The sequence below is a fragment of the Mugil cephalus genome, chromosome 18, assembly GCF_022458985.1.
Source record: "Mugil cephalus isolate CIBA_MC_2020 chromosome 18, CIBA_Mcephalus_1.1, whole genome shotgun sequence".
Lineage (NCBI taxonomy): Eukaryota > Metazoa > Chordata > Actinopteri > Mugiliformes > Mugilidae > Mugil > Mugil cephalus.
Genome location: NC_061787.1, coordinates 11,709,684 through 11,727,338, shown reverse-complemented (window position 1 = coordinate 11,727,338; position 17,655 = coordinate 11,709,684). Strand labels below are relative to the sequence as shown.

Sequence of the window (17,655 nt, the reverse complement as noted above, 5' to 3'; positions counted from 1 at the left end):
ATTAAACAAGCAATTAAATGTTGCTTCATATTTAATTTGTGTAATTTTATAGTTTTGTTTGTCGGTCTCTTATTTAAGGTAAACGGGATCAGAGACAAAAACATTTTTGCAGATTTTAGCACTGAAATGCATTATGGTATAAGTATTTCTGGCCAGAATTTTTAATGTATTGTCTGTATTGGTACTTGTTATTGAAGAAACGATCTTCCTTTTTGTCAACATGCTCCACACTCCAAGCCCCTTTGTGAATACGATACACATTAGCATTAACGGTGAGCAACGCTTGTTTGCTTGTTTCTCTGACAGCGTTCTCATCCAAGTGTTCCCCACTACACTCATTCAACAAAAACGCTTACCACTTCATCTGTAGCCTCGAGTCGTAAGGTAAAAATAGCGCTCTTTTTTTTTTTTAGCATCCCCGGAGTTTCCCCTCACTGTTGTAAAGTCGTTTGTTATTGTTGTTATTCGGACAGGGATTCCCTCAAGGGACCCGGGTCAAGAACAGTGTCACACCATCTTTCTTCCTGCTGGTCTCATTCCAGCAATTTGGAAGGAAAGACGTGGCTTTAAACATCCTAATTAATTCAGTGTCTCGCTATGTTGGCTGTTGTTGTGGACTTTTTCAGGAGCCTGTAAATGACATAATGGTTAATTATGTACAGTGATCCCACCGAAGCTGTCAGTGTGCTTCAGCTGACACGGATCTTTGACAGAAAGGAAATTGAGTACTGCTGTGCACTAACAGATTTAAATTCACCCTTCACTTCATTGAATCATTGAACCTAAGGAGGAGAAAGGCTTGGGTATTAAGTCCAAACAAGTGTCAAAAAGCGCAAACAAATGTCTTAGATGCAAACACAAGTTGTTTGATGATTTATGGATATAGAGGCAGAAGATATGCTCATAAATCTGTAACTTAGGATCTAGCCTTATAGTCTGGACAACACAAATGGAGATAATTCTGTGTAAGATGTCAATGTGTGATGTTAGCATCTAATGTAGCGTCAAATAGAAATAGCATCAGTGTACGGAAGTCTAGAAAGCTTATCACCAGCTCTTTAACTTGTCATCTTTAGACCAAACGAACTCAATAGATTCTTTTTTTTCCCACAAAAATCTCCATGCACCTATTTCACCTCATTGGAAATCCTCCTTCTCCCATCACACGTTCTACATCTATCTAAGAACAACCCAAACTAGACGACTCCGTTCGTCAGAGTTCTGCTATGCTATGTTATCTGAGGATAAATGAAACCACTGATAAACAAAGATTTAATCCCACATTGGACACGAATACGAAACCCCGTGTCCTAGAGGCCTGTCCGCTCAGGCGAGTTAGAGGTGGAAACATCAGTGCAGCCGCTGTCCCGCTAATTGGCTCCGTGGAAGCTGGAGCTCTGAATTTACATGGAAACACTATGAAGACTTGAATGCACTCGCCCTCGGGCGAAGTCTTACATCCTCTCTGCCCAGCCGTAGCGGCGCGCCGTTAACCAAGGGAGAAAGCAAACAGTCATTCCTAGGAGGACGGGGATAGGAGTTGAATGTGGAGGTAAAACATTTGTCTGGGGACCCGTGAGATTAGATGTGAAAAGAGTGTAGCTCATTTAAAAAGAATAAAAGATGGACAGAGAGACAGTGTAGGACACAGACAAAAAGGACTCGATGAAATTATAATCTGCCTTCACGTCAGTAGTTACGATGCTGCCTACGTGAAGACTTTGTCCACAACAGGTTTCGCACCATCCGCACATTTTTCATCACTTACCTGGATTCCTCCTCAGCCACATCCTCGGCTCATCCGGCGAGAGGCTTTACTAAACCAGCTGAGATATACAATCCCTCCAGTGAGTTCTGGGTGCCTTCCCAGTTGAAACTGTATAGGAGTATTACCACGTGGAGGAATCTCGGAGGATCAGATAGATGCACAAGACATGAAAATGCAGTTTCCTGCTTGTATTTGCCTCGTTTCTGTCTTTCTCTTTTAACGTCCTGGATTAACAGTAACCTGCCACACTTAGCTATAACATACAAGGACAGTATGAAAAGGCACCAACATTTAAGCAGGATTTAGACAAATTACAGTGTCTTCAGAAGGTGTTTACAGTTTAGTGAACAGCCTTTATTTATTCAGTCCTTTTAGGCAGCCTTAGCCGATGATCGTGTGCTGTTCATGTGCTGTAGATGTTTTCTGTCTGTTGCCAAATGCAAGAGTCAATATTAGTGCGCATTTCGTTGCGAGCGCGGGATAAATATGCGTTCGGCCATTTCACTTTGACACTTGCGTAAGCCGCGAATGTGATGAAAGCAATATCCCAGTGGTGTCTGTTGCGCGCACTGAGGAACCCGACGTGTTTGCCCGACCCGGCCCGATGGAAATGTTAAGCTCCCCTCTGGAGTGTTTATCTCGCTGGTGTTTCGGCTTCGGTGTTTGGACGGCACCCAAAGCGAGGCCCCTCCGTCCACGCCGCTCTGCTCTGGCTAACTCCTGCTAGTTGACCTCGTTTAAAGGGCTGGCTGACTGTCTAGCTGTCCCTCTGAGCGCAGAGCCACAGCCATCCAGCACTCTGCAGCGACTCTGCGGCTGCGTTGGCTGGTGTGTGTGTGTGTGTGTGTGTGTGTGTGTTGCCTCTGTCTCTCTCTGTGCCTGGGTTTGAGTAAATCACAAGCCTGAAATTCTGGTCAGAGCTAGACTCAGTTCAAATTTATGTTTCTAAAAGAGAATATTTGATAATGAAATATGATATATATAATATCGTCATACACCATCATACACCGATCAGGCATAACATTATGACCACCTTCCTAGTATTGTTTTTTCAGTTGTTCCTGAGCCGTTTTTGTGTGTGTCTGCGTCAGACTGCATCCTGCTGGGGAAGGCTGCTGCCGTCAAGGAGTGTCGTTGCTATGGGGTGGAGGTGCCTGTCTAAGTAACGTCCACATGAATACCAGGTCCAAATGTTTCCCGGTAGAACACTGAATTGCCACAAGATGGTCGATATTATTTACTTCTCCTGTTAGCGGTTTTAATCTTGTGGCTGATTGGTGCATATTTGTGTATGTTGTCCGTAGCAGGCCTGAAGTGGATGTGTGATTTGGGATATGATATAAATTAGATATTAATGTGACACTCGAACAGTGGTTTTGTAACCAGTTGGAACAGTCTTTATTCGAGTAGGCAGGTTATACTTGATTTAGGCCTGATTATTTGGGATAAAATCTCTGCCACTTTGGACTTTCACAAATGAAATTTTTGGATACAGACATTTTCTCCTTTGGAAGCAAGTTGTTTGGTTTATTGATGCCAACACAAATGAGTTCCCCGTGCTCATCACAAGGAAAGGCCTTCTGCAACTTTGGTTTCTGACACAAACTATGTGATAGCAGAACCCCAATAGAGAGGAAGTCTCGTTGACTGCATTTTCCTTTCAAACAGAAGCAATGACATCAAGAAGAACTTACTCCATCCATGCACAAGCAATAATTTGTTTCTTCATGTTGCACTTGGAAACATTTGGGAAAATCTTGGCAGCACGATGGAGACGTGGACGTGGTATAATAGGAATGTTTTAGGCTCAAACCGAGCTTCAGTTGTTGGGTCCGTTAGGTCCTTGGACAACCTCTGACCTCTTGTCATTCATTGTTAAAACAATGAATGCTCGCATGCTTTTATTTTATTGTCTGGGTCTCAATAGGCTAAGGGTCTAGGAGTCGTTTCAGTGTTTAACAGACCATGTACAACTTTGTATTCTTCTTTTAAAACAAACCCAAGCTCACTGCTCTTTCTAACTCCCTCGGTGTCTGCATACACAACTCTAATTCACAGCACAGTGCACACATGTGCTAACACCCACTGCACTGTATTGTATGTTCAGGATAAATTTGCCCCCCTCCTCCTCCACCTCCTCCTCCCCCTTCAAAGCTTCTTTTCTGTGTATTCCATAGCTCAATCTGTAATTACTGGATGATAAGTTTTCCTCTGGGTTTATGTTACACTCTGTAGGATCATTACAAATACCTACAGAGGCCTATTAGAGGTTGATTAGGCACTATGCTGGACCGGAAGAGCGCGTGGGCTTATTTCAAAGAGAGGAAGAGTTCTCGGCAGGCTCTAATTAGCCAGCAGAATTAAGCTAGTTCCTGGTTTCCTGATCAGGTGGAAGATGCCCAGCCTCGGCATCAATTAGTGCTGGTTTTTATTCCCCTGCCTCGTGTCACAGAGAGGTGACGGAGTAGAACTGCTGGAGGAAGTGTATGCATATAAGATGGTGTATACATCTGTGCATAACGCTGCAGTTGCTGCATTTTAATTACCCCTTGAAATGTGCAAAACACAAATATCGCAATAAAAAACTTGTGATAGAAACGCCTACATTTCTAAAAAACCTCTCAAATATCGCTAAAACATTTTCACGCTCTCATGAAGTCAGATGTATTGATATAGATATAAAGTGTTTCGCAGAAGTTATTTGTTCATCTGAAGTCCATCTTCCTCAAAGTGAAGTCTCGCGTGATGAGAATATAAGAGAAATGTGGGATATTGTGTGACGAGACTTTGCGAGAGTTACAGCTCATTCGCACCTCACACCTTTCACCGGAAACACGTACAAAGCGCAATTGCATATTCCTGTTCCTTATATTTTCTCGCTTTTTTGTGCTGTTGTTGTGGCGGCAATGTCGCCTTTTAAAAGCTGTAACAGACTCGCTGTCTGAATCACGCTTCAAACCAGTCACAAACCTGCCCATCTTGGTACGTCGCTTCCCTCCTATCCCCCGTCTCTTTTCTCTTTCTGTGCTGTCTCGCTCTCGTTGTGTGTCCGCGTGCATCTCTCTCTGGTTTTGCCACTAGTCAGTCTGTAGCAGGAGCCGCTCCGGGCTGCGTGGTTGGAACACGGTGCCACAGCGTCACGTCGGTTCGGCATGATTTCTTATCAACCATATAATATAGCGCCCTTTCTCTGCAACTTGTTTGCAATTGTGTTTTTTATAAAGTTCAAATTATTCTATATATATTTTTGTGTGTGTGTCTGTGTGCTTGTGTGTGTGGGTTGGTGATGAAACAGCACCTCCGTCCAAGTTTGGGAACCCCCGCCATAAATCAATACTGGAAAGGTCGGTTTGTTATGACTGTAAGTCGCCCTGGGAATTTCTTGTAACGATTTAAGTGGTAACACATAAGTGAAGTTTTATTTATCTGTTTATCATTTAAACATAGAATATTTCTGGCAAATAAAATGTTATAATAACATATTACTGCTCAGAGCGGGTGTAAATTCAGGATTGTTTAGTTTTTACTCAGCCCCATTAAAGTACAGGAACAGAGAATCACTCTTTGGTTGAACTTCTCACAGTTTTATGTTATTTGGCATAGAATTTAATATCCCTGCATTTTAAAAACTTTTGAGAGCATATCATTCACACCTACATTGATGAAATTAAGTTCTTAGTCCTGCTTTTGTTTAGGGTTAACATGATTATAAACATCACTGATATTACAAGCCTTAGAGAGTCGCGGACCGTTGTGTTTTTGTCCGAGTCTTGCGGCATCTTATAAGTGCTCCGTTGCAGGCGAACCACGCCGGTTTGACAACGTGACGCGCTCCGATAAAAAGGCCCACGCTCGCGGTCACACACATGTCACCATGGCAATTAGCATGTCGGAGAGCGCGTGATTGGCAGCTGCTGCAGCTGCTGCAGCTGCGGCGTAAACAACGAGGAGCGGTGCTGGTGAGAGAACCTGGGGTGTCGGAGACGTACAGCACGAGCTCTGGGTGTCTCTCATACATGGGGCTGTCATGAAGAATAAATGAGCTCGACAATCTTTACTTAACTCTGCAGGTAGCGCTGGCGACAGGAGTGTAACAGACGTTATTTTTATCATTTTTAAATTACAGGTAATGTTATGTAACCATTTCCTGAGGTGCATGTAAGAAATATATATATTAATTTTTATCAGGAACAACACAGATTCTGGACAATCAAACACATTGTCAGTTGTCTGTAAAGTGATGTGATTTCTGATGTGATTCCAGCGATACAGTTTGTGCCTTCTGCTCGTTACGGAAAGAACAACATGGCTGGCTAACGTGCTCTCTGTCAACAGAACTTCAACCATAATTAATAGCAGATGTCATGCTTATAAAAGTAGGTCACTGCGTGTGTGTGCTTATTTTAAAATGCTATAACAGAAGGTTATAAGCCGAAACTATTTAGCCGTATATGCTGGATGTTTGATAATAGTATGAAGCTAAATGGCACATTTTGTGTAATATAGTGATATTTTAAAAGCTTTTCTCCACTGATTAATCTGCTAATTATTTCCTCCTGTAATTTATTAAGTCTTAACACATACAGAAACCATTGAACCAGGATGCTCCCCACTGAATCCGAATTGATGTGCATTTGCAAAGCATCTTCTCTGCTTCTTTTTTTCGCACACGGCTTCATTTAATGTCTCAGAACAGAAATATAACCTTACATCACATCTAACAAGCATCCCACCAGATGCCCGCTTATACCTTGGTATAGATCTTTTCAACTGAGGTACAAAACCTGCATTTAAACCCCCATTTAAACACTGAGACGACGTCCCCTGCATCCCCTCCTCCATTTCTGCATCCCAGGCTGCATCCCTGTTCAACCAACTCCACTTCGGGCCCCTTTATCAGACACCTCAGCAGGCAGGAGTGGGATGCAATGCCAGTGCTATTACTGGCTCTTCCTGTCGCACAGACTAAAATTATGCATAGTCACACACACACGCACACACACACACACACACACACACCTGTCTCTTGCTGTTTCTTCCAGTGTCTCTGTGAGGTGAGAACATTAACACTGGCAGACAGTAGCTGCAGCACGCTCCACCTGTCCTGAGTTCATTTAAAGTTGCACCAGGCAGATTTTTTTATGAAGGAACGCCTGAATGAAAACGACAGATTTAAATGTGGTGAGCCATCTATTATACAAACTCCTCTTTGCAACGCCTCTGTGGGTCAGGCTTGTTCCCCTGCATCCCACAGATACTGGATCAGTCTGCGATCTAGTGAATTTGGAGGCCAGGTCAACACCTTGTGCTGTTTCTCAAGCTTTTTGAGTTGTTCCTGAACTGTTTTTGTGTGTGCGTCTGTGTCAGGCTGCATCCTGCCGGGGATGGCTGCTGCCATCAAGGACCGTCATTGCTATGGGGTGGGGGTGCCTGGTCTGGTTTAGGGGGGTGGTACATGTCTAAATAACAACCACATGATTATCAGATCCAAACGTTTCCCAGCAAAACATTATATCGTCACATGGACAGTTGTATTTACTTCCCCTGTCAGTTGTTTTAATGTTGTAGCTGATTGGTGATCACCAATGCTCTGTGATCACCATTGCCCCATTGTTAATACGAACTGTATATGTTTATGGTTTTAGCATCATAAGGACCACGTTCAAGACCAATCGCCGCCGAAACTGGGAGCTGTCTTCAACAGATTAGTGTAGTGCCACTTAAGATACTCTGGTCTCTTCAGTGGAATTTATTTGAGGAACTTGCTCTCCGAATAGTAACCTGGTAATTACCTTGTGCTTCAGAGCCTTTCTTTGACTGAGGGGCCCGCACTCTCGGGCTGAGAGATGTGTTTAGACCTAACCAAGGACCTTGAGAGACAGTCAGAAATAGCCGCCTCTTAAGACGTGCCGAGTCCAGTCTGCTGTGAAGAGCATCACAGCAGACTGGTGCTTCATTTAGACGCTGCCGTTGGCCTTGCCTCTGGATCTCTCAGTCAGGTCACAAACACTTCATAGCGTGTCAAGTGTCAGCGGAAGTAGCATTGCTATTCTGGGCTCGTCGTCATTTCTTGGGACTCATAAGTCATTATCGTCTCCTCTTAAGAAAACATCATGTTGAGTGAAAATAGAAAAAAAAAAGGGTCTGTGGACCAGATGTGTTTATAGAGAAAGTAGATGGGATCTAATTCCCACATGAAATAAAATTAATGGTTATTCTCTAATCAGGCAAATAAGTCTGTTCTTAATTTAGCTATTAATTATATCTTCTAATTTGGCAAACAGCACACAGCACAAAGTCTGCTGAGGATGCCCCCTGACGCCCCTTCTGTGTTTCTCAGCAGCCCTCAGTCTGTTTCCTTTCAGACTTCCCATCAAACGGAAGAGGCTTCACTAATTTAATATCGAGTAGCGAGTAAGCTAGAGAGAGGAATCTCACAACTTAAATAATTAGACCCGTGTCCCTCCCAAAAGACATTTGATCCCACAGTCTGCTCAGTGAATTTCATCTGCAGTCTATGCTTTTGGTTTAGTATTGACATATTTTAATTGCCCTCCTCAGTCTGCATTAATAGTTTATTTTAAAAGTGGTTTTTATCTTTTTTTTTTTTTTTTTTTTTTGTCCTCTGTGAGGTTGACGTGAACGTTTTGTCTTCCCAGTGTTTGCCGATCCGTGGTCATGGATTCGTCCTCGACAAGTACAAGTGCCACTGCAAGAAAGGGTTCTACCATCCCAACCGGGTCGCCGTCAATGGCTTCACGAGTAAGTCAGGACAAATCACTACCACCGTAGGGTAACTCATTCCTGGTTTACAATGTTTATTTTAAAGTCAGATTTTAGTCACGTGAGTCAGTTTATATCATTTTGAAGCTTCCGTGTGTCTGAAAGCAGATTATCGTTAGCCGAATAGCATAATTGCCTAAGTCATATTCAAACATTTTGGGAAAACAGGAAAAAAAAAAAAAATTACTTTTATGGCAATCATGCTATTAGGTTAACGTTAAAGAACTATTATTTTTTATCCATAATCAGTTTAGGAAACCAGCGTAAAACTTAATGTTACGTGTCTGAAAATAACCCTTTTTCACAGCAGACATTGTGACTCATCATAAGAGGAAAATCACAAATTTAAAACCTTCTCCGCTTCATTAAGTAGCTGAGAAAACACCCCCAAACTCACCTAATGCAGAAAATGGAAAGTCTTAATGAAAGGATGAAAGGACGTGAACTTGGACATGATCAAAAATGTCCTCACACCAAAGCGCCGTTTATATGGTCTCCTGTCATCAACACGAATAACACAATTTGAAGGGATACAACTTTTTATGGAGCTTTTAAGTCGTGTTATCGGTTAAATTTTAAAGGCATTTTTGTGATTTTTTGTTGTGTTTTACATCTTCGACAATTCAAAACTTTAATATTTACCTGAATACATTATAATGAATAGTATCAGTTCATCGAATAACAAAATACAGCTGACATTTTTTTTTAATTTTTCCTATTCTTCATCCATATTTGCATTCAAATCATATTGTATAGTTTTAAGGTTCTGCATCGAAAGCAGTTGATGTAAAACCACGTGTTTAGGAGTTTTCATGGAGTCATCGTTGTCACAGTAAAAATAGAACAGATGAATTAACAGTAAGCTTGTGTCATTAATTCTGCTTAAAGATTGTACTTTATAACAAGGACTGTCAAATTGTTATCTTGATTGTTGGATATTAGCGAGAACTTTATCTGCCCTGTCTGGAAATTGAAGTAACCCCGGTACCTGGGGAGGCTAATCTGGTTCGAGATGGGAAATATCTTTTTAATGGTAGTTACTTTCTCCAGTTTATTCTGTCTGCTGTGAGTTAATTAAAAAAGCTTTCGCAGACACCGAACCCCAGTGGTTTTCACCTGCCCTCCATTACGTTCTTGGCCATACCTTCATTTTCTCTCTCATTCTCTCCAGCTTCATCCCACTCACACCTCATATACCACCTTCCCCTCTGTCTATCTCGGTTTTAACCCTCTTTCCAACAGTTTTCCTTCCCCTCTTCCTTTCCTGCACGACCATCTTTCACTCTAAAATTCTTCCTTTGTGCAGAGAAAAGCAAAACACTCACTCAAAGAGCGAAGTATCTGCTCTGTCTATTCCTTGTGCTGTTTGAAGCGCACACAAACTTGCATGTTCGAGCGTGCAAGTCTGCACGGCAGCCCTGTGCGTGCGTGTGTTTGAGAACACAATAATAGAGAGGAAAGGCGAGGCTGTTAGCGAGGCGTAATGCGGCAGCCTGGCCTACCATGGGGCCAATAACAAACCTGTTAATCCACGAGGGGACATCCTCGACGCTCCCATGCAGAGGAAGCCTTTGCAACTCGCTTTCCTTTGTCTCCCAGTGTCTCCCAGTGATCTTCCACTGTGGATCCTGCACATAAACGCCGGAGAAGAAGAAGAAGTTTGCTGTTGCTGCTAAGCTTCCTCTAACTGCCACTCAAATATAGCAGCAACAAACCAATGAGAATGAGCTTAAGGATATGAGTCATTGCTACGGAGATAAGTGGTCCTTTTGAAGGGATCAATGATGTGCAGAGTCATAGCTTTGAAAAATAGGCCAGTTTCTTTTTAAAGACAAAATCCCTGCAAATCTCTGAGACAATGGCTGTTTCCAATAAAGCCACTATAAAAGCCCCATGAGTCCAATGTTTTTTTTTTTATCTAGCCAACCATATGGGCATCTCTCAAGGCATTTCTATAGGACCCAATAACAAGTCCGCTGGCTTATTGTTGGGTTGGCTTTGTTTTTTTTTTTTTTACCTTAGATTACCCTGAGTGGGATGTTTTCTGAGTTTTCAGGAGTTAAAGCGTTTTCTCTTGCAATCCGAGCACATTTCCGCATTATTTCTGTCTGATCTGACGAAGCTCGTCATTTTAAAGCAGTTACACCTCAAACTCGGTGGATCGGCTGCTTCTCCCAACCAGATTTTAAAGTAGCTTCAAAAAACCCCAGACTCCCCGTCGTCCCTAACCTTCCAGAGAAAAAAATAACGGTGCTCGCTCGTCCGTGTGTATTTTTACGCGCGAGTCGCAGTCATCAGCCTCGCACGATATGCCAGTGACTGAACACGCCGCAGCAGTGTTGACTTTTCATGTTCACACGTATAGATCCATCTCTCTCGTGTTGACACAATGTCAATGGCTGCTTGTAAGGTCAGAGAGGGATAAGCACATGTATACACTCAGGATCCTTTACTCCGACGTAGACGCCTTTCATCTCAAAAGACCCAGAGGAAAATTCAATGACTTGAAAAATGACCCTTTCTTCTTTAAAATCATGGAATAACATGTGGATTACTGTGTAAAACCTAAACCTGGATGCTTATACTTGAATGAATTAACTACCAAAGCTAACAATTTCAGCTATGTAACCATTAACTATTTACAGTTTACACCATCCAGCCATTTATTCATTGTTTTTGTTCAGCATGTTCATACCTTGTTGGTACCATTTCTCATTCTTATCAATTTACTTCTTTTAGTTTAATGTTGAAACTATCTTTACAGTTTTAACTAATTAATGCAAAGTACTACATTCCTTCTAGCTAATTTTGCTTTTTGTTTTTAAACAGAGACGGGGAAAAAGGGGAAAGCTGCAGAAAGCGGTCCCAATGCGGACGAGGGCTCCTCTAACGACTGCCTGCCGTGCCAGCAGGGCTGCGCCTACTGCAAAGACGACACCCCCTGTGTGGCGCGAGAGGACGGAGCCCTTCGCTTGGCCGTGCTCTCCTTCCAGTGCCTCTGCATGCTGATTGTCTTCATTAGCATGGTGGTCATATACCACTTTCGTAGGAACAAGGTATGTGTTCATTTTCTTATGGATACGCTGGTTGATTTTTAAGAATTTTTAAGAGCACATTTCGTTATGTACACTTACTTTTGTTGTTTGTTGTTTTCACAAAAAAAAAAACTAAAATATACAGTAATAGTCTCACCAGAACTAGTAGTTTCCATCCGTTACACGTTTGATGTTTTCTGGGCCATATGGTCATCAAGCCCTTTGATTGGATGAATTAGTAATTCCATATGTGGGTGGTCACAATAAAGCTTTGAAATCATTTCACACAGCTCAGATACTTTAGATGAACTCAAAATGAGCGTCTTGGATAGCGACCAGTGTGTGAAAATGAAAGTACCAAAGCAAATTTACATTGGATCTGGACCACATATCGCTGATAATGTATGATTTGCAAATCTGTTTTTATTGTGAAATGTAAATGTTGCCACCTGGCTGATAGTGTCATTGTTGCTGTTTATGTGATTAACTTACTTAATTAATGGCTTTATATCGAGTATTAAACTCCTTTCTCTTAACCAGAATTGGAGCCGTTTATTATAGCAGAGCTTTTATTAGAGCTTTGACATTATTTAAAGATCGAAGTTTTCCGCTTGATTAAAAAAGATTTGTTTTCATTTAAAAATCTCTTAATTTGTGTTGCAAATGTACGTTTTTATTTTTTTTAAACGTGTATAAAGTCGGGTGCTTCTGTTTCCTTTTGTATATATTTATAAATGGGTGACACAGCTGTCTGCAGCCCTCTGAAAGCGCCCTCAAGCATTTCATGTCACTTAGAGGACGATATGTTGCAAAATATCTTACACAAGAGGTGCACATGAAACGCCTGCGATGGTGGATCCTTCTATATAAAGTCACAGAGGGAGGAGCGTTTCTGTTACGTTGGTCTCTTTCAACCAACAAAGAAGGAAGCTTTACCCTTGAAATATGCCTGTAATATTGCGAGCTGTTAAGATTAGTTCCGGCCTCCTGCAACATGAAGGGCGTATTAGACTGTACAGGATACAATTAACACAAAAGAAAGTTTTATTTTTAGCATTTATAGCATTTTTCACGTGTTCTTCCTGCGTTAAAATACATAAACATGAGAATAAAATCTGCTTTTAATATCATTTTTTGCGAGTAGCAAAACCACCAAGTGTCTCTTAGCTTAATGTAGCGTTTTATCTACTTGATAAGCACATTGTCTTGGTTTTAGAGATACTTACCAACCCTGCTTTGATTCAAACAGAATCAACTCACTGTGAAACTGCACAATACGGAGAAAGATGGCAACGAGCTAGTGAATGTAGGATAATTTAACTCCGCAAACACAAACATTTTCCTCAGGATGTGGCAGAAAAAAGCAAACCAGAGATAAAACGGTTGGATTTAAATTTAACTGGAGGCCAGACGTTTAGCTCCGACGTGTGCTACCGGCCCAGAAAGCAAATAATAATTGTTGTATCTTTTTTGTTTTGACAGAGTATCAGGGCATCGGGTCTCATCCTGCTGGAGGCCATCCTGTGCGGAGCTCTTCTTCTCTACTTCCCGGTAAGGCTGATGCCGGTTTGTGTGTGTTCCAGCTCGCATCCTTTCACGCCCTCTTTTCTCGACATGTTTACTGGTAATCTCCGTGCGGCGCCCCAGTTGAGATGGAAACAAAAACATTCCCTTCGACATTCAGTTTGACCTTTCGTTCACATTTTCACTCATTTATCTTAAACAGAATCAGAGCTCAGAACAAAGTTTCTTATCTGCAGCGGCGGTAAGAATAGGATTACATGCCTTGTCAGACGGCAGCAACCTCAGTCTATAAATCATAGCACTCAGGTGTTGTTTTTTATTTATTTTTTGACAGCCGAATGGAGCTGTGATAAGCGGCGTATTCACAGCCAAAGTGTGCGTGTGATAAAACGGGACTGGCAGAGACAAACATCCCAGGGCTTGTTGGGTGACCCCCTGCTAACTATACACAGAGCTGGCCAATGAACCCAGCAGCCAGCCAACACTACCATCTGTTGACCAGCTACTAAAGCTGCTTCACACGCAGCTTTTATTCAGACCTGCACGCAGAATCGCATCCATCAAGTTGTATTCGACCTTTAACCTTCGAATACTTTTTATTGCATCAAACTTGTCAATGATGACCTCTCTAATTCAGTGTTTTATTTTTTTTTACGTTCATTATTTAATTAATGAGCTTTGGCTTTGTCAGCCTCAGCCAACTATTATCTATTTAACACCAAACCTCCTTTTTGATGGTAAAGCAAAATAACAGAAACTGAGTTAACCAAATATCTTTTAAGTTGAGATGCTGGACTCAGACTATATTAGGTTCACGGTTTAAGACCTGAATCTGTCAATGTAATTCAAGCTCTTGTGGCTAACATTAGTTATCATTTAAACTAATTGCAGATCTAGCAGAAGAATAACTGTGTCTCTGAAACCATTTTCTCGTCCACTTTGTTAATCTTCTCGCTACAGAATCGCATCAAGTTGTTGCTCTTCTTCTTCTTTAGTTTGATTGTTTCTTGGCGAACGGTCTCGAAGGTGAATTTCCGCCAACTCTCAAGAGTCCCGGAGTAGATTTACATCAAGTAATTGAGGTCACATGAGGTGGTGCATTCAGTGCCCCCCTAGTCTGACACAATAAACTAAAAAAAAAACAAAACATCCAGTTATGCAAATGTGGTGTGCAAGTTAGAGTGAAAAATGTCTTTGAAGATTCCTCTAAAGTGTGTGATGCAACAAAATCTCGTAGGATGTAAAAAGTTCTGCGGTCTTCCTTTATATTCACGCGCTTAAGTGTTGTAGCATTATGTAATATGCTAATCATTAAAAAAAAATCCATCCATGTTGATCGCTGACATTTTTTGCAACCTTCCATACAGACCCTCATTATTTTCGCTGATGATTATGCTCTTTTCATCACCCACATACCATTGATTCGCACCGAAACCGCCATTATGTTTTCCTCTTGGGTACTTGGGCCATTGGCTAATTGCAATTTAGCTGCAATCATGTGGAGTTATATGCTTAGCCAAGCAATACAAGGCAAATGTAATTAAAGCCAACTGATTTAGAGACAACTAACCGATGCAATTTGCAGCGACAAGGTCCTGGAAAGTAATAATGTTTGAAAATTCGCGGAGAGAAAGCAAGCCTGGGAGTCAGGTTATTGGTTAGCGAATAAATGAATAGCAGGTGATATTCCTGTGTGCAGCCTGTGTAGTGATGACAGAGGATGCTAAAAATAGACAGCTTGCATAAAGGTTGCTCAAAGGAACTTGGCTTTGTAGATTTCTCTATAAATCCCACCTCGTTTAGCAATTTCAGCCCCTTGAAATGTACGTGTGAAGTTCAGTCTGATAGATACAATGAAACGGTCACTGTGAACATGGATAACATTGTCTGCATGGCACAGTGCAGCACGCTAGATTGATCTTCACCCTGATGCATTTCCATGCCCCCCCCCCCCCGCGAATCCCACATGAGCCGTGGCTGCGAGGGTGAGGCGCATCACTCCCAATCTAAATATAGATTCAGAAATATTCCGCCGCTTCTGCTGCTGCCTCTATTTTAAATAATTCCACTGTTATTAAGCAGCAGGAGGCACGACTCATCCTTCCCCCGTGGCATCCTGCTTTGTGGAGTAATACAATCTTTTCCCCCCCCCTTTTCTCTCCCGAGTGTGTCACATGCAATAACTTCAGCCCCCTTGGTTTGAAAAGGCACGGGGAAGGAGGGAGGTGCAGGGGAGCGAAGAAGGAGAGAGGCAAAATTATGAAAGTGCCAAAGCCGACTATTTCTGTCTGAATGTGAAGATGAGAGAAGAGTGGGGGGAGGAAAGAGGAGAGCGGACACGCATTTGTGATTCACAATGTGATCCCTGGATGAGCTTGCCAGCTCTGTGTTTGTCTCTTTATGGCTTCTTATTGACGCTGCTGGTGTGGCTTAGATTGGAATAAAGTGACGGAGTTTGAATTACTATCACATGCCACCGGCTTCTGCAGTCAGACAGGAACACAGCTCCCCCTGTCAAGATAGGAGACACGTGCTTTGCAACTTTGGAGAAGGGCAAAAAGCAGATTAATTATTATCATTATTATTATTATTATTATTATTTTGGCCACGCTGCAGCTTACATGTCACACAGTAACTTCTAGAAGATATAAAACCTTTAATGCAGTGACCTGACTACAGGGATTTTGGAATTTTAAATCCCCAAATTAACAGTTTCCCGCAATCCTACGAGAAATCTGGTCTGGACTTTGCTGGTTCCCTGGGTTTGAACCAAAGCATTTGATTGTGCGAGAGTTTACAGACACAATTTTAAACCTCCTGAACTGCTCGCATCCTCATCTGAGCCACCATGACTAATATCAAACATGTTGGACTTTAAGCATTTAAATACTGGATAATTATGTCAGTATGTTTCACAATTATCACTGAGAGAGAAGCAAACTATTTGTTTCTTTTCTGACACTATACGTAGGTAGATACAAGAAAACAGTAGTCAGTAGGAAACAGGATAGGACTGGAGACTACATTAAAAAAAATAAAATATATGTGTGTGTGTGTGTGTGTGTGTGAACTGAGGTCTATAGACTTCACGGCAAGGAGATTTTGACACTACCCTCATCGAAACGAGTCTGGAAGAATCCCTCCTGCTGTCCTCTAGAGACGTCCTACTTAGAAGCATATGTTGTTTGTTTTTTATGTATGTTTTACACACAGACATGTGTGCACACGTCTATTTAAATCAATTGAAGCTACTTTTCAGCTTATTTATGTTTTCAAATTTGATAAAATTGGATTTGCTTCATTTAATTCTCCCTCATCTTTTTTTTCCCCCCATATAATCCATTTCATTCAAAACCTTCAAAACACATTCGAAGCCTCCCACAGAAATCTCCTACTGATACCTTGGTTTAAAGACGTTAGGTTTGTCATTTACACGGTGCAGGGAGCCAGTAACATCCAGGTGACTTGACTGCATGTAAACACACCACATGAGACTTGTGCTTCCCGGCCCATCTGTGAGTGCACCAGTGCAGGTCGCCTCAGGGACGGCTCTAGCTGTCGCCTCCTCGCTCTCCCCTGTGTAACGTGTCACGCCTCCCGCTCTGCTGCTTATGCATTCGCAAATGTTATTGCGCATATATATAAAAGTGATAACAATCAATGTGCTATTTTTAATCGTGCCAAACACTCGTCGCCGAGGTGTTTTTACAGCGTGCTTCCCAGAAAATCACTTGTTAATCAGATTTTACCGTCATTAAATGTTCTGTTGTTTCTACTCTGTTGTCCTCATTAAACTAAGTTCACGTAATGCTGATTAAGATCATCGGCTCCAGGCAAACATGTTTAGATTGTGTGAGTGGTGCAGACAAAGTCGCCTACAGCAACAAAGAGGGTTACTAATGTAACCAGGGTTCTAAGAATTCACTGTGTGCGACATTCATTCATTTATTTATTCAGTGTATCGCAGGGTTAACACAGTGAGACAGTCAACCATTCACACTCAAACCTACAGCCAGTTTCATCACCAATTAACCTAAGGAGTGTTTGTTTGGATGGTGCGAGGAAGCTGGTGAACCCAGAGAGAACCCGCGCAGACACGGGGAGAACATGAGAACTCCACACAGGAAACATTCAAGAAAAGTTTACGATGCCCCACATAAAAATCAAGATGTGCTTTCAGGACTTTTTCTTTGCTCTGGAGCGTTACAAGAACAAAAGTATCCAAAGAATGAAGCTGTATAAATGATCTCAACGAGTGTTTTATCAGGTTTCTCTACTGCCAGGTGAAAAACTTTCTAATTTACAAAACAGCTGCGTGTGAACTGACAAAAAGCGATTTGGAATTTGTGCTGACACCTGCAACAGTCAAGGTTCAAGTGAGTTCAATGTCAGTTAAGATCAGGGTTTGAAGAGACAAAATGACGGTAAGATTTGGTTAAGGTGGACATTTTTTAAATATTTTTTTTAATTGTCCCCCACAAATTTAAAGAGAGCCCATTCAGCTCCCAGGTGAAACCTTGCGTATGTGTGTTTATCTTTACAGCC

The 17,655-nt window shown here is 41.8% G+C and overlaps 1 protein-coding gene across 2 annotated transcripts in view; it reads left to right on the top strand.

The window, feature by feature from the left end:
* gpr158a (G protein-coupled receptor 158a) overlaps positions 1–17,655 on the top strand; it is a 60,558-nt gene that overhangs the window by 20,021 nt on the left and 22,882 nt on the right. For both annotated transcript variants that reach the window (XM_047568669.1, XM_047568668.1), the window contains exons 3-5: positions 8,428–8,530; positions 11,381–11,607; positions 13,069–13,137. In XM_047568669.1, coding sequence (XP_047424625.1) covers positions 8,428–8,530; positions 11,381–11,607; positions 13,069–13,137 — 399 coding nt within the window. The remainder of the gene's footprint in view (positions 1–8,427; positions 8,531–11,380; positions 11,608–13,068; positions 13,138–17,655) is intronic.